This window comes from Hyperoodon ampullatus, assembly GCF_949752795.1.
Source record: "Hyperoodon ampullatus genome assembly, chromosome: 10".
NCBI lineage: Eukaryota > Metazoa > Chordata > Mammalia > Artiodactyla > Ziphiidae > Hyperoodon > Hyperoodon ampullatus.
In genome coordinates, this window is record NC_136923.1 from 80,581,238 (window position 1) to 80,603,873 (window position 22,636).

At 41.4% G+C, this 22,636-nt stretch overlaps 1 protein-coding gene across 2 annotated transcripts in view; it reads right to left on the reverse strand.

Moving 5' to 3' along the window:
* Positions 1 to 22,636, reverse strand: part of PKHD1 (PKHD1 ciliary IPT domain containing fibrocystin/polyductin) — a gene marked incomplete at both ends in the record, with an annotated part of 432,913 nt that overhangs the window by 233,251 nt on the left and 177,026 nt on the right. Inside the window, 8 exons of one of the 2 annotated variants that reach the window (XM_079712826.1) lie at positions 1,684 to 1,789; positions 3,261 to 3,373; positions 11,982 to 12,112; positions 12,346 to 12,402; positions 14,924 to 15,049; positions 18,185 to 18,376; positions 20,633 to 20,790; positions 22,072 to 22,282. In XM_079712826.1, the coding sequence (XP_079568952.1) occupies positions 1,684 to 1,789; positions 3,261 to 3,373; positions 11,982 to 12,112; positions 12,346 to 12,402; positions 14,924 to 15,049; positions 18,185 to 18,376; positions 20,633 to 20,790; positions 22,072 to 22,282 (1,094 nt within the window). The remainder of the gene's footprint in view (positions 1 to 1,683; positions 1,790 to 3,260; positions 3,374 to 11,981; positions 12,113 to 12,345; positions 12,403 to 14,923; positions 15,050 to 18,184; positions 18,377 to 20,632; positions 20,791 to 22,071; positions 22,283 to 22,636) is intronic. The other variant, XM_079712827.1, reaches the window with a different exon arrangement.

The following is a 22,636-nucleotide window of genomic DNA, read 5'->3' on the forward strand; positions in this document are numbered from 1 at the left end:
AAGTAACACAAAATTAACGGAGAAAAACAGAGCATCCAAGAACTCCAGTACTTAACATTTTCCTCGGTGTTGTATATGTTTACTAATATTGTCGGAAAATTGTAAATATGAAATAAGTAATTCAGCATGACTACAGACTCAAAATATGTTATATGCATATATAATGATGACAGCTTGGGCTAGTGACCCTAAACAAGGATCAAGTATTAACGAAATGAGCTTGTTAGAGTTGAATCACACTAGTTTGGGGGACAGAGCCCTTGGTTTTTACCTAGCACTCATATTAACTAATTATGTGATCTTGGGCAAGACATTTAACTTTTCGTAGGCCTCAGCTCAACCACCCTGAAAATCAGGGTACTGTTAGGACTACCAGTTAACCTTACACAGTCGCCTCTTTGTTTACTAAATAGGGTCATGCTTACGTTCGTACCTTAAAGTGGGAGTTTCCTATTAATTAAGGCCAAGGAAGCCTTGATTTATCACAGTATAGTGCTTCTACTTGTCAATCAGTCTTTGTGCTTGAATTTTCAAGAACTGAATAGCTTGCATTTCCCATTATGTATGCGCTGACGGCTTTTATAAAATGATAGATCTTTGAAGACACGTTTATGTAAACAAAATAGGTACGATCTGAACTGATAACTTGACAACAGTTGTTACCTAATTACAGGCATCAGCCCTTCTGCAAGGCACGAATTGCTTCCCTGCAAAAGAGGGATTTGTCACCTCTATATTTATAATGCTTATGGGAAACAAAGTACTTTATCAAATTTAATGAGAAGAAAATACTTAATACAATAGGGATTCTTCCTGTTAGCTAACCCAATTTTGTATTTTGGGACTTTCTCAAATAGTTCTCCTTATGTTGGATAGGTGAAATAAATGCCTAACTTTCTTACTGTGACTTAACTATATGTTTTTATTCTATTTACTGAATGCCCTATAGATATATTTCTTCATCTGTGTATCTTAGGTTCCCTATTTCTACGTGGCAGAGACCAAATGCCTGTAATTTTCTGTGTGGAGCACCAAATAGTGACCCTGGATAATTTTTATATGGTGCTGGTAATAGTGAGCATACAAAGCTTTCTTATAAGACATCACTGAAATAATGAAAATTAAATGGATAACATGAACATTGTTTCCTTTCAAGGAAAATAGGAGAAAACTTGGCTCACTGATGAAGGTAAGAATGCCACCTTGAGCTGGAATTTTTGCGTTTCAGTGATGAACAGAACTTTTCCTTACAACGGAAACATGTACTATTCAGGATATTAGGGTATCAAATGCACAACTTCTGGAGTCTGGATTCTGCACCTGCTTTTGCTGCTAACAAACTGTGTGACCTTTGGCAAATCCCTTTACTTTCTGAACCTTAATTTTTTCTCTCTAAATAGGCATGTGAGGGGAAGAACAGATGACCCCTATGCTCTTGGTTACAAATCTCTACGATTCTGTTGTTCCCTATTAGAGCTGCTGGAAAATCGCCATACAGGCAATGAACTAACCTTGGCTTACTGACTAGGAATCTGTTCATGCAACAACTACTTCACACACACCTATGATGCTGTTGGCTCCTTAAAGCTGTGAGAATATCGCAATGCTCCCCCAACAGCAAATCATCCCCCTTTAAGTAGAGATGCACAATCACCACAAGAACAAAAAACTAAAGAAACGTACCTGGGCACCACCTGCACTTCCCCAAACCGTGAAATTTTGGAACAGGGTGGGACCAGTGCCATTATCCCAAGTTGGCTGAAACTTAGGGTATACAAAGAGGCCACACCTAGGAAGAAAGATAAAGAGTGAAATTCAGCCAATTTCTGCAATCCAAATGTCTCACTTTTTCTCATTGGAAAATATAAAACTAAAGGTATTGAATAAGGGAGAGTGAAGAGGAGACCTGCGAGCCTTCTCCCTGTCACTGCCTATCCCTCAGCCTTTCCCTTCTGTCACCCTCTGTGACCTGCTCCTGCATCTCAACAAGACACAGATTGCCATGGTCCCATTCCATTCTCTCAGCCCTCCTAGACTCATCCCCTTCCTAGGAGCCTGGATCCCCCTGCCTAGCCCTTCAGAACACGAGCCTCACTCTTCGATCAGTCCATTCTAGATCCATCCCTTGGCTGAAACAGCAGACACCAGCCCCTGTAATCCCTGCAACTTTTGTGCTTCTCCCTGAAATGCCTTAGCATTGTGGTATTTTGGATACCTTCTCCCCTCACATCCCAGGGCTGCTGAGAGCTGCTAGATAAAAGGCTTCATAATCTTAATAATAATTTCATGACACATGTACTAATTCTAGCCTCAGCCGGCACTTCAACATGGTGGAGCAATGGTGCTTAATCCTTATTCCACTCTCCTTATCATTTCCCATCATTGCAGTATTATTTCACTATTATTAACATAACTACTATCAGAATTATTTATATCGAGGAATTCCCCGGCAGTCCAGTGGTTAGGACTCCATACTTTCACTGTTGAGGGTGTGGGTTCAATCCCTGGTTGGGAAACTAAGATCTCGCATGCCGCACTGCATGGCCAAAAAAATAATAATAATAAATAAATAAACTGTTTAATAGAATTATTTATACCAATTATTGAGTTCCTACCATATTCGAGATGTTCTCTTAGGTGCGTAATAGAAGTCATCTCTAATTTTCACATCAAACTTTCCCTAGAGATCTGTCCCTATTTCACAAATAAGGGATCTAACTCTTTAAAAAAAAAAAAAAAAGGCAGTTTACTCAGACAAAGTCAAGATTTGAATCAGGGCCTGACTGATTCTGAAGTTCACATTTTCCCCATGTTCCCACCATGTTTCCCAGTCCTTCCTTGCTCTTAGAAGACAACCTTATCCTCTAAATACCAAAGACTTTGAACGAGCCCCTCTCATCTCAGTGTGCAAGCCACAGGCAAAGAGGCTCTTCTCCAAACTTCATCTCCCCACTCAGCTCCTGAGCTCAGGCACTCTGGCTTCCCAGGTGCCCCCAGTCTGTTGGGAGTTTAATTCATCTCTTTATTGAATTCTCCTCTGGCCACAAAAGGTGCCCTCTGTCCTATGCCCCTTCAAGTGACCTCTCTCTCTTTCCCTTCCCTTCACCACCAAATTTATGATCCAAGATGCTCACTCAGACACATCATCAAATCTCACATGGATGCCAAGCATTACACAACCCTCTCTGTGAGTGTTGTGCAAAAAAATGTTAAACCATAAGGCTTACACCCAAAATGTAGATGAACTTCCCCCAAGTTACCTCGTACAAGCATGTGCACTGTTCCGGGTAAAGGAGAGAAGTGGAGCTTGGGATGTTTGGTTGGTCACAAGGTGAAAAAAGTAGCCATAGCCCGCAGCACACACCCTGTTTCCCTATGGAAATTAAGGATAGTTAGATCATAGTCAGTCCATTACAATAAGGCTGCTGGAAAGAAACTCTCTTCTATGTGCTCATTCTGCTTTTTCACTTACTTGCTGCCAAGGTATATTGATATACCTTGGTTCAAAAATACGCTCATTCCAATAAAGAAGATGTGGTGTGTGTATATATAGATATATATAGAGAGATATATATACATACACACACACACACACACACACACACACAATGGAATATTACTCAGCCATTGAAAAGAATGGAATAATGCCATTTGCAGCAGCATGGATGGATGGACCTAGAGATTATCATACTAAGTGAAGTAAGTCAGACAGAGAAAGACAAACACCATATGATATCACTTATATGTGGAATCTAAAATACAACACAAATGAACATATCTACGAAACAGAAACAGACTCACGGACACAGAGAACACACTTGTGGTTGCCAAGGGGTAGGGGAGCAGGAAGGATTAGGAGTCTGGGATTAGCTGATGCAAACTATTATGCATAAAATGGATAAACAACAAGGCCCTACTGTATAGCACAGAAAACTATATTCAATATCCTGTGATAAACCATAATGGAAAAGAATATGAAAAAGAATATACATATGTGTAACTGAGTTACTGTGATGTACAGCAGAAATTAAACACAACATTGTAAATCTAAATATATATATATATATGCTCATTCCTCTTCCTCCAGGCAGTTCAATTTGACTGTACTTTGTCCACCTCGATAGCTGGCATCTCATGTTAAAACGTCCTTGTAAATTTCCACAGTGAGAAGCTTACTTGTGTCACTTCATACAAGCTCTCCTCTTTAGTGTGTAAAAAATACTCGGGAGCAAAGTCGTCCCTAAAGCCAAGTCTCCACAGAGCGTTCTCTCTGATCCTTTGAACAGAAGAAAAAAACTGAGATTATCTGCAATGGTTATTTAATATCAGTGCAGATGGTAAGGGATATGCACATTGGGATGAGACACAGAAAAGGGTTAGAACTGAAAGAGGAAGTTCTGACCCACTCAAGGACAGAGCTCTTCCGCCCAGCCTTTTAGAGAGCTCGAGGAGTTTAGTATAGTACACTGTGAGTAAGGATTAAGACCAAGACGGCAATCACACCCTTTGAATCATAGCTGTTCTCTGTTTATCCTTAGGTTAGCAAACTCATTTCATCCCATAGCTTCAGCCATTCTAGACTAATATTGTATTGGCTTTAATTCTTAAATGAAAGGACTTTAGGTATTATTAAAGGCAGCCCTCTGAACCTGGGTGACCCACTGGCAGTCATTATATAGCAGTACTCCCTACAGAAGGGGATTTTTAAAAGTCTGTTCCGGGCTTCCCTGGTGGCGCAGTGGTTGAGAGTCTGCCTGCTGATGCAGGGGATACGGGTTCGTGTCCCGTTCCGGGAAGATCCCACATCCCACGGAGCGGCTAGGCCCATGAGCCATGGCCGCTGAGCCTGCGCGTCCAGAGCCTGTGCTCTGCAACGGGAGAGGCCACAACAGTGAGAGGCCCAAGTACCTCAAAAAAAAAAAAAAAAAAAAGTCTGTTCCTCTCTGAGAGTGTCACATGTTCCACACACATGTGCACACACGCACACATACAAACACACACACATACACACGTGCACACAGAAGCAAGCAAAGTCAGTATGGAAGAAGAACTGAAATAGGATGTTTTAAAACAAACAGTACTCAACTCCTGGCTTATGTGAGAGAAGGAACCAGTACCCCAGCACCTGGAGGCCGTCAGCCTCTGGGGAAGTATGAATGAGGGCCAGAGTTGACACTGAGACGGGAGGCCCGGCCAGCAGGCAGCAGCTGGGACCTGGCCAGGGGAACCAGCTCTTGCTGACACAACCACAGGTACCGTTTCCTGAACATCAGCCGGTAGTTCACTGTGGGCACTGAAGGCTCTCTCACCCTGGGTATCTGTAATCCACCAGCCATGCCTCCCCTTTCACTCCATTACAGATCACCTTCTTTCTTTGTGCACTAGTGGCCCATTCTTTACTGCACTTCATTCTTTTGGATTCTAAGCATTTCTCCAATTTTCTGAGGCCACTTAAAATTCCAATCACGTCTTACCACATACTAAAAGTGACTTTGGGACGTCACTGAATATGAAGCTGAATCACTATTCAAGAGGTTAACATGACTTCAGGACACCTGGGCCATCTCTAGGACCCCAGTTATCTTGGGGTGGCAGAGTCTGGAGCTGTGGTTGTCAGCCAGGGATGATATTGTTCCCCAGAGAGCACCTGGAAATCTCTGGAGACCGTTTTCATTGTCACACTCAGAGGGAGAGGAGTTTTACTAGTATTAAGTGGATAGAGACCAGGGATGCTGTTATATAGAGGACAGCCTCTCACAAATGTGAGAGGCCCCAAATGTTAACACAAGCACGGTTAAAAAAAAAAAAAAAGGCTAAAGTCTTCACTTGTTCTTGAAATAACCCATACCCACTTTCCAGTATCCCATCTCCAAATTTTGATGGAAAGAACAACCTAAATATAAAAACATGGTTAATTACAATAAGAATACTTTGACAGTTTTTACTGGGAGGGTATTTATATCTTTTTAAACAACCAAATCTGCCACTAGACACTCCCCCAAAGAACAGTTACTGGCATTGGATCAGTTATCTCAATTCTTCCCTTGTGCTAGAAAACAAGACTTGCACTTATGATCCTCAGTTTTGGAATAATCACTGTCATTGGGCTGGTAAACACAAGCATCCAGTAGAAGCACCAAATACAAGTGCCCTCATAGAAACACAAGCAAGTAATATGGCTGTTGATTCTGTTATGATTACACAACTGGAACCTTCCTCGGGGAAGCACATATGGAGCTCCACCTTCCACATAGCCGGCGTTGAGTGGCTGTGTCTCTACCACCCCCATGAGCCATGAGAAAGGCCATGAGTATGTAAGAATTGAGGGTTAGGGAATGGGGGCTTCTGAAACACCCACCTTTTCTGCAAGTATACAAACAATAAGAAAGGTGCACTGGGACTTCCCCGGCGGTCCTGTGGTTAGGTCTCTGCACTTCTACTGCAGGGGGTTTGGGTTCAATCCCTGGTCAGGGCACTAAGATCCCACATGCCTCACAGCACAGCCAAAAAAAAAAGAAAGGTGCACTAGAGGCTAGAAATGATCATCTCACTTTGATGTACACCTCTATTTCATTACCAACAAGATGCTAATTCCTTACCATGACTCCATGAGAAAGGGAAAGATTCAAACATATGCAGAATATATTTCAAGGACTTCATCCTCATTCATCACCTTGGCCATACAGGTGCTCAGAGAGCATGTATTTTGAATGAATGAACAGATTTGTTGAATCATCTTCCCTAGTGTCAATAGTATTTTTGGAGCATCTGGGTGGTCATATATAAATGCTTTCCAAGTGCATTTAGAGTTGGGCAGGATATTGCAACTTCGGTCTTCTGTTAGCCAATAAGGCTCACTTTTCTTTTAAAAGAAGCACTTGAACAGTCAGACGACATTACTTTCCAGTCCTTTTTACTCTGCATTCCAGTTGGGTATGCTACAAACGATTTGTGAGCAGAAACCACATATGTATGCAGTCAGCCGGCGGCTTGTGGGGAAGGGTTTAAGGCAAGCAGGGAATTTTGTGTGGAAATCAATTCTTTGCGGAAGTCAATGTATTATGGACATTCAAGCAAGAGAAATTCCAGAGAGAAATTAACTGCCCAAGTAAGCCAGTTCCTTGTGGTGTGCATCTGTAGTCACTAAAAAAAAAAATGAGTTAACCCTTCAGGCAGCTCTTAAATATACATTAGCTATTGAGTGGAGAGAGCTAGAGAGCTGAAATCGGCCTTTAAACACAGAATTCCTTACAAAATTGATTCACAAACCAGAACAAATTCCCCTCAAATTAAATGGATGTTTTCAAAGGGCTGGTCTTCAGGGGGTTTCTGTTGGCTGTTCTAAACAGGGGTCTGGTCGTGGGAAATGTCCAGTGCCCACAGACACATGGGATATTCTGGAGCTCTGGGAGTGAACAGTCTCTCGCTGATGGAGAGCAAAGACCTTCCAGCCTGAGGTCAACCTAGGTTATGTCTCCTGGAAAGACGAAGCCTCTGGACAGATAAGAAACACCCATAAAGGAGTCAGAGACTCAGATGCTGGAGTGCGGTGGGGAGACAGCCTGGAAATGAAGTGCTCTGGACACTGCAAGGTGATGCATGCAAAGCCCGGCAAAGCCTAAGTAAGGCGTATACAAAGGAATATTCCAAGTTCCTTGTACATTCAGATGGGAATATCATGTTGAGTCCTCACTAGCAAGAAGGCACAAAGCTCAGGTTTTGCTTCTCAGAAAAACTGCCCTGGACCTGGCTCAGCAGCAGCCTGGGCAGGGAGGCAGGCAGACCACTTGTGGCTATGAAATCTCAAAAGGAATATCGCACTTGAAATCCCCTTATACCAAGCAGGGTTGAGGGTGAGTGAACTGTAAAGATGGCTTCCTGGGAGCCCAGGAAAATTCCATGCACTGGGCAGAGCATTTGGTCCTAGGCTCTGTGTCTGAGCATTCCAGGAACAATGTACAACCACAAATAACTGCACAGACTTAATTAAGGTTCAGCTCCATTTCTTCCTGCCTACCTGCCAGGCCAGAGATTTTAAGGTCAACTTCTGTATGTAGGAGAGAGGGTTTAGGCTTTCTGGATTGGTTGCCCAGCCACTAGGATTAGGTCACCTTCAAGTGTAAATACGGGCTTTCACTGACATAACAGTCTTGTCCCAATGTCCATTTCCAGGTTTTGCCATTGCTCTATGGCGATGGTTATGGTTATGTTACCATTGGGGGAAGCTGGGGGAAGGACACACAGGAACTCTCTATTTTTGCAACTTCTGAGTCTAAAATTATTTCAAAATTAAAAGTTTAAAAAAGAAAGAGCCTAATGAATCACAGTAATACAGTGGCTTTAAAAAAATGTTTTGCCAAACTGCAAGGAAACTGAAAAGCAAGGTGGGTAAAGGGGTCACAAAAACTGACCACATGCAATGCTTGGCTCCATCCTCTTAAGGGGCAGTCAGCTCTGAACCACTCACAGAGCAGAACATAAACGCCATGCCTCATGAGACAGTTCCTCACAATATAAGGGATATCTCTCTCTCTTGAGCATCAGCACAACACTGGAAGCGGACAGGTTTCACACACACACACACACACACACACACACACACACACCCCTCACCACTACCACTGCCACCCTTATCATTGTTATTGTAGTCTCATTATCACTTTGGGATAAAAATATATTTCTAAAATATATTTTTCAAAGCACTCTGTGTATCATCCACATAGGACACACCTAATAAACACTAGCTTACTGTTTGCCCACTGACTGAAATGACCTTCGTTGGCACTAAGAGAAGCTCCTAATTTTTAGGTTCTGACACATACTCCCAGCCACACCTATGTCCTTGGTTGTGGCACACTCCAGACAATAGACTATGAAAGAGACAGCACAGTGGAACCCCAGTGGTGCAGCTGCAAAATTGGAGAGGACTGTGCAAAATTTAACACTGAGGGGTGAATCCCACAGGATCTAAATGCTGACACAGATGAAACATCTTACTTGTCAGTCATCAAAATGATTGCGGGATCTTGGAATCTATTCTTTATTTTCCTTTTTCTCCCCCCTATTCTTTGATTATGGAATTATACCTACAGCCATTCATTTATTATATTTCATTAATTTTTACTGAGCAACTATTACATTTCAGATGCTGTGCTAAGGTCTAAAAGTTAATAAGCTAATGAAAAGAGAACTACAGAATTTTAAGATCATTGAAGATGAAAATGTCAGGAATTTACCTAATGAATATACTTAATGAATTTACATTACCAGCTTAAACTAAAATCTCATTCTCCAAACACATGCATTGTATTATTTTTCAATTTCGTAAAGTGGATATAAGAGGAAGAAAGTAAATGGATGGAAAGGGAAGGCATCTAACAGAAAACAATTTGTTTTGGGCTCAAATTTTTCATTGCTTTCCAGGCACTGTTCTGCAGGTCAGTCTGCAAAGACTCAAGTGACCTATAAGTTTGTAGGTGGCTCTCTTGTTCACTGCACCTATATAGCCAGCTCATTTTTTTTGTTTTGTTTTGCTTGTTTGTTTTGTGTTAGTTTCAGGTATACAGCAAACTGATTCAGTTATATATACATATATATATATGTATGTGTATATATATATACGTATATATATATTTTTTTTTTCAGATTCTTTTCCATTATAGGTTATTGCAAGATACTGAATACAGTTCTCTGTGCTATACAGTAGGCCCTTGCTGTTTATCCACTTTATATATTAGTAGCTGGTATCTGTTAATCCCAAACTCCTAATTTACCCTGCTCCCCCCTTTACCCCTTGGTAACCATAAGCTTGTTTTCTGTTTGTGAGTCTGTTTCTGTTTTGTAAGTAAGCTCTTCTGTATCATTTTTTTTAGATTCCACATATAAGTGATATCATATGGTATTTGTCTCTTTCTCTGACTTACTTCACCTTAGTATGATAATCTCTAGGTCCATCCATGTTGCTGCAAATGGTATTGTTTCATTCTTTTTATGGCTGAGTAATATTCCATTATATATATATATATACCACATCTTGTTTATCCATTCATCTGTTGATAGACACTTAGGTCGCTTCCATGTCTTGGAAGCATTGCAAATAGTGCTGCTATGAACACTGGGGCGTACATATCTTTTTAAACTAGATATACGCCCAGGAGTGGGATTGCTGGGTCATATGGTAACTCTATTTTTGGTTTTTTAAGGAGCCTACATACTGTTCTCTGTGGTAACTGCTCGTCAGCTCATTTCTTACTAGTCAAGTAGTGGCCAGAACACCCACCCAGGAGGCAATGAGCTACCCAGTGAAGCAAAGCCAGGCAGCACCTCTGACACTCAATGTGGGATTTAGATACATTCCAGCCTCCTGAAGGAAAATGACCTGGGCAACCCTGAGGGTCTACTACTTCAGAGTAGTCAAGATTATGTTACCCAAGAAACTAGGCAAAAACATAACTCTTTAGTCCCCAAAGCTTGCTGGCATAATTGTGCAGCAAGCCCTGTGGTCACCAACAAGTTAAACGTCACTCTCATTGTTCTGCGTCTACAGGTTGGTTTCCTTCAATCCAGGCACTGCTGCCTCCTGTCCTCACTGGCACATTAGCTGCCCCCATTAGGCACCGAAAATAGTGTGCAAGCACTGTGCTTGGAATAAAGGTAATTAAGAGTCTGGTGGAGGGTTGAGGAGATAGCCATGACTTTTATTAGGGGTTATTCAGCTGGGGGTAATTAAAAACAGATGATCAGAGAGGGAGACGTTCCTTCTCTCCGGTCCTCAGAAACTTGGCATAACTGTCATGACACAGGAGGTATGCGGAGCCCAGTCCTGAAGACTGAGACCCTTAACCCTTTCATAGATGGTCCATGGGACAAAATTATTGGAAAAGGGGAAACTAAATGGCCTTCCCACTACTCTGATGCAATTCCTCATTCACGGGTCTATGGTTAAACTACCAGAAAAATTAATTTCTTAAAGTGTTTAGAGAGAAATTTACCAAGAAGAAGTAATGTTAAGTTGTATTAAATAATGGGATAAAAAACCAAGGCCATCAGAGTGTATAGCTGACCCTTGAACAATGCAGGGGTTGGGAGTGCCAACCCTCTACGCAGTCAAAAATCCACATATAATTTATAGTCCACCTTCTATATATATGATCCCTCGGTGTCCATGGTTCCACATCCAAGGATTCAGCTAACTGTGGATAGTGTGGTAGTGTAATATTTACTATTGAAAGAAATCCGAGTGTAAGTGGACCCATGCAGTTCAAACCCATGTTGTTCAAGGGTCAAATATAATTCATTCATTGTGGAATGTGATGTGATCTCACACACCTCGTGACTCTGCTGGGCCTCAGTTTTGAACACTCTTAAAGGGCAACAATATGACCACATTAGTATAGTAACATAGTGAAGATTTAGTGAGTAATTATTATTGGAATCGGGACCCAATTCAGCAACCACAGCAGATGGCTCAGCAAGATATTTTAGTTTGCATTAATCTAAATGACCAGAAAATAATCAATATCTACTTTGTTTTGCTTTGTATAAATATTGCTTTAAAGGGTGTTCACGGGAATTCTGAGGGAAGTGAGAGCATTTATCCTTAAGCATTGTTTAACCCAAAATCATAAAGTAGTTTCCTGTTACCATTGTGCAGCTAGTAGATGCTGTATACTACACCACTGATGCTGCCACTCTGGATAACTTCCAGAGTGAATTTTATGCCTCTCATTTCTTTTTCTTTTTTTTTTTTTTACATCTTTATTGGAGTACAATTGCTTTACAATGGTGTGCTAGTTTCTGTTTCATAACAAAGTGAATCAGTCATACACACACATATGTTCCCATATCCCTTCCCCCTCGCGTCTCCCTCCCTCCCACCTTCCCTATCCCACCCCTCTAGGTGGTCACAAAGCACCGAGCTGATCTCCCCATGCTATGCTATGCCTCTCATTTCTGACCGTCCTGGGAGCTGAAGATCTTACCTCTACAACATTGGTGGGATCGCGGATGTAGATACCAGAGGGTGTCGTCATTTCAGTACTGGAAAGTCCCTCAGTGCCAGAAACACTGATGATCACATTGTTTCTTATTATATTCCCCTGTTCTGACCAGTCTAATTTAAGAAAAGGGGATTCGCCAACATAATTAAAATGTACTCAACTCAACGTTCTTTTTCTACTAATACACGTTATAGTTCTCATCATGCATATATGTATATGTATATATATAAACATCTAGTGTGTTCAACAAATTTAAGATATCTAACATACTGCCAGCAGGCTTGTCTATAAAATGTATGGGACTTAAATGGATGGTAACAGTTTTAAAACCAATTTACATATTTACCATTTTCTCTTCCAGGAATAACCTCCCAAGGGATATACCTTATCTCGGGGGATGTACCTGAGAACAAAAGATCATGTTAGCTCAGCACGTTTCATGCCACCCAGGAAAATGAGAGATGCTGATATACTATTTCTTTTTCTTGGTGTGGCTTGTTTTGATTTTGTGTTGTGTTTTTATCTATGAACCAGATAAACAGATTCAGGTTACGTGAACTTTTTAGTTCTAGAGTATCATGAATCAGAAGCTCATTTTAAATTAAAAAAAATAATAACAAAGAGATAGATCTACAATTTTACTTCTTAGGAAGAGTCTGACTGTCTTCGTAGTTAAATGTCACACACCCCTGTGTCAGGTCCAGCCCCATCCTTAGCTATTTGAATTGGCCACCAGCCATCTGCATGTCCTTCTATTCCCCTGGAAGAGCAGGAATGTCCTGGAGGAACAGGCTGGACAAGACCTGAGACCCTCACAGTCAAACCAGAGGTTTGTAATAGAAGAGAATAAAAGAGCACGGGCCATGCTACACAGAGATCAGCCACTTACGTGGTATCCACACAGAGCAACCCCACAGACCCCCTTTCTTCTAGGTCTTTAGGTGTCTGGGCTTCCCATGTCACTTCATGAGTCTGAGTTTGCAAACTCATCTTGCATGGATTGAGTACATTATCTAAAATGCACTGACAGATATTCTAATTCCATCACCTGTAATGCAGTAGATGTCAAGAGCCTCCAATTCACAATATCCAAGCACTCAAGGCCAAATTCCTCCTGCAGCTTTCCTTCCTTGCCTAGTTAATGTCTATTCAATATAATTGTTTCCCCCTAAAATAATATTGTTAGGGTACCTCCCTGAATTTCTGCTCCAGGTTTCAAAAAACTTTTCCCTTACAACCACAGAAGTAAGAATAAGCAAAGTCAGTCCTCCATGTGTTAGTCTGACTGCCCTGTAGCTGTCCTTTTCCAATCAAAAGATTTTCCTTCACCTGATGGCTTCTATTGTCCTTAGCTCTTTGCCTTTTTGAGCTTCAGTTAGTTTACATGATCCATAATTTCCCACTAAACAGTTTCCCTCTCAGGGTTAGAACCTTTCTAGCGTTTATCTTAACAGATCATTCCTAAATGAAACATACACATTTTCTCACTGATGATATCACAGAATTTAGTTAAATAGAAAACACTATCTAACAAGTACAGTTAGAGTTTTACTTTCTGTGAAAACCTCTGATTTGCTTTTTTATTCCGATATAACCAAAGACCCATTGTTCATTAATACATTCACTTCTTTCAACAAATATAACTCCAAATGCACAGTTAAGGTGCTAAGTGTGAAGGGGACAATGTTCACATGAAATCTGGCGGTAAAACACATGATCAGAAACGTGATATATAATTTTTAAATCAATAAGTAATGATTGTTGGTAAAAGAGCTCAGACAGACGCACTTGCCTTGGGAGTGTGGGGGAGACACTCTTACAGGAGGAGAGTGAGTTGTATGAGCAGAAGGAAAGAGCCGTGCAAAGGCCCTGATGCAGGAGAAAGCATGGTCTTTGGAAAGAATTAAAATAAAATAGGTCCGTGCAGTTAGAGTACACAAGGAGAGGACAATAGCAGGATAAGTGTACCAAGGTTAATAAAGGCAAAATCACTAAGGGAGTCTTCTAAGCCAGAGTAAGGATTTTGGATTGTATTTTAAGAGAAATAAGCAGTTTTTAAAGGGCTTTAAGGAGAGGAGTGACATGATGCAATCTGAGATTGTTAAGGATAATTTTAGGCATCGCAAGGGGAATGAACTTTAGGAAACAAAAGTGGATACAAGTGACCATTTGGAAGATTCTTGAAACATGGGCTTCTTCAGCAAGCCACAAGAGCAACAAAGAACAGAATTCAACATTTTTAACTCCTTGTTCAACATCCAGGTTTGACACTCCATGAGACTGCACAAAAACCTATCTATGTGACTTTGAATTATTGTTAAAATTACTGACAATAAATTTTAAAATCTCCCATTATATATTTATTAACCTGAACTGAAATGCCATCTTTAAAAATCAGTTTCCTCAGAAACAGACTCAGAGACAGAGAACAGACTTGTGGTTGCCAAGGAAGGGGTGGAGGAAGGAAGGATTGGGAGTTTGGGATTAGCAGATGCAAATTATTACATATAGGATGGATAAACAACAAGGTCCTACTGTACAGCACAGGGAACTATATCAATATCCTGTGGCAAACCATAATGGAAAAGAATATGAAAAAGAATATATATATATATATATATATGTATAACTGAGTCATTGCTGTACAGAAGAAATTAACACAATGTTGTAAATCGACTATACTTCAATAAAATTTTAAAAATAAAAATAAATAAAAAATAAAAATCAGTTTCCTATTGGTAAAGCTTAGTTAGCCAATCAGTAATGACTAAATTTAAAATTAGAATTTTTAACTACAGCCTATTTCTAATGACCAGAGGCTAAAGTTTTTACAAATTGGAAATTTAAATTTGGGGATGATTCCTTTTAGAAAATGATGTGTCCTCCACCAGAATGCCAAAATTAAACAAGCTTGTTTCACTTACCCACCAGCAGTGTGTGGCCTAAAATATCATAGAACACGTTACTGTCCACCTTCAGGCCCAAGGTCCTGGACAGGCTGAGGCCTCTGCTGAAAGATCGCCACACAGTACAGCCCTGCATGTAGGAACCTGAAGAGCAAAGAGGAAGGTAAAAATTAGATGGGAATCTCGAAGGCTCCTCACATTCTGTCAATCATCTCCAAAGCAAGCTAGAATATAACTAAGAACATTCTCCCAAACAATATATAAAACTCAAGAAATAAGGAGTTGGCAGCATAAATCAAATCAAGAAAATGGGCAGCACAGACCAAGGTACCTCAAAGATACCAAAGATAAGCAGGGTGGAATCCAAGGACCACGTGTTAGTAAAGAAAACCACCTGAGAAAGAGACAGTATAGCCAAACCACAGAGGAATGCGTGGCCGTCAAGATTTCCAACTGGCCGTCATCTTTGGTATCTACTCTAATCACAATACAGTGGACAGCAGCTCAAAAGATGTTAAGGACGATGTGAAGAGCACTGCTTATGGACCAACACTGATCTCTGAAAACTGCCTCTGGCATGAGGAGAGGTAGTCATTATTTCCTGAGCTATGAAGTAATTTTTTAATTGAAATATAGTTGATTTACAATGTTTCAGGTATATAGCAAAGTTATTGAATATAACCACCATTGAATACGGTCGTTTGTGAAACTGAAGGGGAAATACCCTCTACCATATTAAGAGACATTGACATTTTAGGAAAACCATTACACTGGCTCCATGGCATATTTTATGATCCCCAAATCATAAATCATGTATGTGGACTGAATCAATCAATGAATAAATATTTACTGAGTATCAACTATATATTTCAGGAATTGTGCCTTGTGCCGGAGACATAAAGATGAATAAAACTAAGTAAATTCTGAACTTGTGTATCTTGAGTCTGATGGCGGAAACTCACATTAAAATAATAAAAATGTATTACTTGGATAGTAAAATTATAAATCCTCAAAAAGGAGTTTTGTATTATTTCCAGGGAGTGAGAGAGATTATATCAATACCAAATGTCTGAAGTATTGGAAAAATGACTTTGGATTATGTAATAATTTGACTTTTAAATTGGGACTCTCAAGAAAATTCTCAACTATGATGTCCCCTAGACACAGAGCCTGTAGATTCCTCTCGACCTCAGCTCCCCCAGTACCAGATGCCCTCACATCAGTCACCAATGAGTTAACCCATCCATACCCACTCACGTAGGAAACACTGCCTGCTGTAGACTTTTCCCGACTCCAGACCTCCACCATAATGTCACTCCATCAGACTACGCCTGCCCATCTGAACAACCAGGAAGTACTAATGTGTTTACAGAGCTATCTATTGTGGGTGGAGGTCAGGGCTCGGTAAACCTTTAAAAGCAGCTTGCATACAAAGATTCCAACACTCTCCAACTCCAGTAACTGGGGACAGTTGGCCATACAGGTCATGGGAGTCTGTAGGGCATGAACCAATAAAGGATTCTTTGGCAAGCATGCCAGAAGTTTCTAACCTCTGCGTTAATGGGTTTCCCCCTCCCACGAAACACATTTGCATTTTAACAGAGACCTACAGGAGATAATGTATTAATTTAGTGGATTTCAAACTTTTGTTAAGCACCGACCCCTTTTTCAAATAAAACTTAATGTATATAAATAAATAAAAGTGCAGGTACTCTGAAGCAGAGGTTGAGGAGGCAGATTAAGTGAATTTTTGATGGAGGGGTTGATTATGTTCATTGATAACTGATATGTGACTACTCCCCTCACTTCTACTGGAACTGGCCCACATCAAATATTCCTCAGCCTCATAAGCACCATGAGAAGAAACAGAGAGAAGGACACAAAGATACTGATGGTCCTGATGTACTAGGGAAAGAGCCATGTGAGGGACCATCCTCCTATAGGGGCGTAAAAAGAAATAAATAAGGTGGAAGAGATCTGGAAAATTAGGATAAATAGACATTCTTGGCATGCAGATGATTTAAAATAAGAAAAAAAAATGCTGCAGCTGGCTAGCCAGGATCTTGCTTTCAGTGACCTCAAGGATTACTTTGTCATTACCTGTTGAAATCCTGGCACCTCTCAAGGCCCACCTGAACCTCCAATATGCCCTGATGTGCTTTGCCAGGCATCAACCCCCAGAGCACCACCCTATCAAGGAAGGCAAAGCTTGCATATGTGGGTGTTGAGGTGCTGAGGTCTGGGGAGCATAACTGTGAAACAGAGCTGCTGTCCTCATCACTCAGCATCTGTACCCAAGTCTCTCATCTCTGTATATCAGATTCTGGCATTGGCATTTTGCCCTGGATGCTCCCACATCCCTCCAACTTTGATCTCAGAGCCTTTATCAGTACATCTGGTCATATTCTTCTTTTCTGATTCTGACATTTTTTACCGACTTGTTCCCACCTGCCTTGGATGTCTCCTACTTCCTTCCTATCTCTTCAGGTCTGGCAAAGATCTGCACACTCTGCCCGCTCTATATCCCCTGGAAGAGTGCCTGGTTCTCAGCCATTCTCTCCCATTTTCCCAGCAGGAGATTCCTCTGCGTTGGGACATCTTCATGAAGTGCTTTCCGCTAGCCTTGATTGATGATTTACACTATTCAATGTCAATCTGCCGGCAGTCACAAAGCCAGTAAATCGTAGTGGCAGGATTCAAAACACGGATTTGTGTGGTTCCCTCCACATCTGTTGTACCTATAGTGACATTTCTCAAAGGGTACTCCTTAGACTACTTGTTCCAGAATCAGAAGGTTTGTTAAAAATTCAGATCTCGGGGGCTTCCCTGGTGGCGCAGTGGTTGAGAGTCCGCCTGCCGATGCAGGGGGCGTGGCGGGTTCGTGCCCTGTTCTGGGAAGATCCCGCGTGCCGCGGAGCAGCTGGGCCCGTGAGCCATGGCCGCTGAGTCTGCGCGTCCGGAGCCTGTGCTCCACAACGGGAGAGGCCACAACAGCGAGAGGCCCGCGTACCGCAGAAAAAAAAAAACAAAAAAACTCAGATCTCTAGGCCCACTTTATATCAGAGTTTGTCTCAGCAGGGTCTCTAAGTGAGAATTTTAATAAGCTCCCCAAGTGACTTTTTAGGCATGTTAAAGTTTGAGAACCACAGATCTAGGGTATAGTTATCCATCTCTGATCCCCCCATGTCCCCACATACCACCTACCAGGACCCCCTGCATGGAGAGCCTAGAATATGGAAGAGGAAAGAAAAATGAGACATTATGCCTGGGCCTCCTTACCTCTCAGAGCTCCCACCAGAGTCAGTGAGCTCACATGCTTACAGAAGGCTTGCCCCAAGTCCCGGAACTGCACTCCCTTCAACTGGACCCAGCTGGGCTCCTTCGGAAAAGACTGAATGATGACTCTGGCCCCCAGATCCCTGGATCCCAGCATCTTCTCACTCTTGAAATACAAACAGTTCTGCAAATCACCTGAAACACAGAACGAAGTCAAGGGGAGCAGAAGTATGTACAATATGCTTCGGGACAAATCTCCCAGTACGAAAGGCACTGTTGGCACAAAGGGCAAACCACGATTGTTCATTTCGTTTAATAATCTTACTTCCCTTTTCCTTTGATTCTCCTCTTTGGATTATTAATTAGAACATCCAATAACCAGGACATGATGTTGCCTTCACTCTATTATTTCCAGAAGCCCCCAAATCAATCACCTTAATTACTGTCACAAAGAGGATGACTAGAACCCACAAACCCAACCTAAATAGATGCTTATTTCAATCCAAAAGATCCCCCGGAGGGAGTGTGCAATCAAATGACCCTCTCGTGGTGGATAATTGTAGGGAAGAGATGTGAGCGCTGAATGTAACCACAGCTCTTTTTAGTCTTGAGATGTCCAGTGGGGCTTTCCCGATATTTTGCCGCTTTATGGTTTGGAGGCACAGCAATCATGCCACTGAAGAAATGGCAGAGGGCTCCAGAGGAGTGACTGAGCAGCCCCCCACACCAGGGCCTCCTTCCCAGCAGAGCCCCTAGTGAGAACAGCAAACAGCATGAACATAGTACCACACAAAACTACCAAAGTGTTGTGACCTCAGGGTCCAGACGCTTTGTGTTGACACATGGCATTTGGTGGTGTGGACTGACCTCAGGATGGAGAAGAAATCATCTCCTGAATTAACTCTTTATTATCCAGGTTAATAAACCAAAGAAGAAATGTCACTAATACAAAATGATGGACCATTCAACAGTCATTTGCCAGCACCCAAAGGATGAATATATGAGGTGAATAAAGAGGTGTTTTATATTTGTACACTTTGTCACAATTTTGATTATATATGACATTGATCCATAATGTTTTCCAGTGTCCAGGCCTCTTGTTATTGTATTTGGCTACATTGTTCCCATTCTTGAGCCCCACACAAAGAAGAGGTGAGTGACATATTATTTTTTTAATAAGGGTCTTTGAATTTTGTTTTATTTTTAGAATTGTTTAGTAATGTTCAAAAGTTGTGGTGTAACTAGGGTTTTTTTTTCCATTAGGAGACAACAGATTTATACTGGTGTAAACCTAGAAGCATGGTCTCTCTTGCAGCATGATCAAATGCCATGATCTGTACAATATGATCTGAGAATACCTGTATGAGAATTACCAAGAGAGTTTGAATAGACTGCGGGTCCCAATTCAGCAGAATTGTTAAAGTTGGCAGTCACTGGATTCTAACCCATTGGATGCAAACCTTTTTTTCAGAATGACACATTTATGAGCTAGATGACTAGAGGGGTGGGGAGTGGGATCAAGGTCCCTCTTACCCAACCACATCCCAACATTACACCCACAGGCATCTATACATAGGCATGACTCAAATCTTTAACTCCAGCCTCGACATTTCTTCCAGGCTCCAGACACTACCAGACATCTCTACTCACATGCTGGCCTGGCATCTCAGCCCTGACATGTACAAAATTAAACTCATGATCTCCACCCTCCCACTCCCAAAACCTGTTCCTCTTCCCATCTCAATAAATAGCCTCCTCATCCATCCAGAGCTCATGCCTGGGAGTCATCCTTGACACCCACACCATCCTGGACCAAAGTTGACAAATGATGTCTTCACAACATGTGAAAGCCTCATAATCCACAGCCTGGGAAACCAAAACATAACCTACTAAACTAACCATCCCTGAAATAGATGTTTAATAGGTACATCAGTGTGATTCAGTGCCTGTTATTCTTCTAGAAGATAAATTGACTTTTTCAACCACTTACTTAAAGTATGTGGTAATTTCACTCAGAAAACAAACTCTAAAAGTGGGGGTGGTGGAGGGAGGGAAGAGCCTTACAGGTCTAGCCCATAAGAATGTGCTGCCTGTATCCCTGACTCTGGCGTTAATCAGTTTTCCTGAGAATTTTAGAAGAGGCCTGGAATCAGTGTCAAGTCTTCATTATAACCTCTAACCTGGAAATTTAATTCAACTCTCCAGATTTCATTATTTAACAGAAATACTTTCCCCCAGAAAAATAATTACTTTCTCAAGCAGATACTTTTGTCTATCTCTTTCACAAGGGGGTTGAAGGCAGGAGGGGAAATGATGACTTATCAAGAGCATTGTGAAAACTACAGAATATTAGGAACATGCACTTGAAAGAAGTCAACCATACCACTTATCATTGGACAGTAAGAACATTCTTTTTCACCCACTGGACTTCCCAGCAAAATGCTTCTCTACCTTCTGAAGCATTGGCCCTCTGGCATGAAGCAAGGAGCTGCACCCTCTCATCAGTGAGATTTCCCTGTATGGTAACACTCCTGCTGAGGAGAACCACCATGACCTTTAAAACATGGAGCTCTCCAGCCACCCAGTTCTCTATGGAGTTGTGAGAATATCTGAAACAAAAAAAAAGAAAATGACACATCTGAAGATATCAGCCAAAATCTTTGTTGTTGTTGTTGTTGCATTATTTTTTTCAACATTTTTATTGGACTTTAACTGCTTTACAATGGTGTGTTATTTCCTGCTGTATAACAAAGTGAATCAGCTATACGTATACATATATCCCCATGTCCCCTCCCTTTTACGTCTCCCTCCCACCCTCCCTATCCCACCCCTTTAGGTGGTCACAAAGCACCGAGCTGATCTCCCTGTGCTATGCAGCTGCTTCCCACTAGCTATCTATTTTACATTTGGTAGTGTATATATGTCAGTGCTACTCCCTCACTTTGTCCCAGCTTACCCTTCCCCTTCCCTGTGTCCTCAAGTCCATTCTCTACGTCTGCGTCTTTGTTCCTGTCCTGCCCCCAGGTTCATCATCTTTTTTTTTTTAGATTCCATATATACATGTTAGCATACAGTATTTGTTTTTCTCTTTCTGACTTACTTCGCTCTGCATGACAGACTCTAGGTCCATCCACCTCACTACAAATAATTCAATTTCCTTTCTTTTTATGGCTGAGTAATATTCCATTGTATATATGTGCCACATCTTCTTCATCCATTCATCTGTTGATGGACACTTAGGTTGCTTCCATGTCCTGGCTATTGTAAATAGAGCTGCAATGAACATTGTGGTATATGACTTTTTTTGAATTATGGTTTTCTCTGGGTATATGCCCAGTAGTGGGATTGCTGGGTTATACGGTAGTTCTATTTTTAGTTTTTTAAGGAACCTCCATACTGTTCTCCATAGTGGCTGTATCAATTTACATTCCCACCAACAGTGCAAGAGGGTTCCCTTTTCTGCACACCCTCTCCAGCATTTACTGTGTGTAGACTTTTTGATGATGGCCATTCTGACCAGTATCACTCCAAATCTTAATAGGAACAGTAAGCCACTAAATTAGCCTAATTCTCCATCTGGGGCTCTATTTCTTTAGAAAACTCAGATAAAGAAGAGTGAACTATCATCACAAGTATGTGAAAATTAGGAACTATGCTGACTATTGCACTGACCATCTACTGCAAGATGAAAGTTCTAGAGTCTTACCAGAGAAACTTATTTAAGAAGTCTTAATCTTCCAAATGTTTCATGCTTTGTAATCTTCTTGTCAAAATGTCTACTATTATTTAATGTAAAAATGCATTATCGAAAGACAAACAAATGTCAGACACCAACACAGTGAAGACCTCATCTTCTTCCATCTAAAAGGAGCCAAGGTGACATGCAGTACCTCAAGGGTGACCTCAGATGGAGGTCTGTATTCTGAGCAGTCTCCACAATGACAATCTCTTCCAAGGGCTTGGCACCTTCTGCACCCATCCCACTGATGACAATGACTTCATCCCCCGCGTGCCAGTCCACAGCATCTTCCAGAGCCAACACTGTGTCACGGGCATAGGCAGCTGCTCGAAGATGGGTGATCACTACTTCTGGGAGTGAACCTAAAGCAAATCCGAGGGAAAGTTGCCTTTAGACATTTTTAAAACTTATTATGAACGTGATGTTACTCAGCCAAAAATATCCTGTGAAAGAAGAATCTGGGAAAGCAAGCTTCAGGCTCAATAGGCACCAGTGTCTTCACTTTTTTGGATATTGGGTTTTTTTGTCTGTCACACAGGGACAATAAAAGTAATCCAGGATAGATAATGATATGGGGTGAAAAACACAGGAATTGGAGTCAGACTAACTTTACAGTTGCATCACAGTCTTGCCATAGTCTTAACTATGTTTCTTTGGGTGATATACTTAAAGGTGGGTCTCAGTTTCCTCAGTTACAAAGCAGAAGCAGCAAAGCC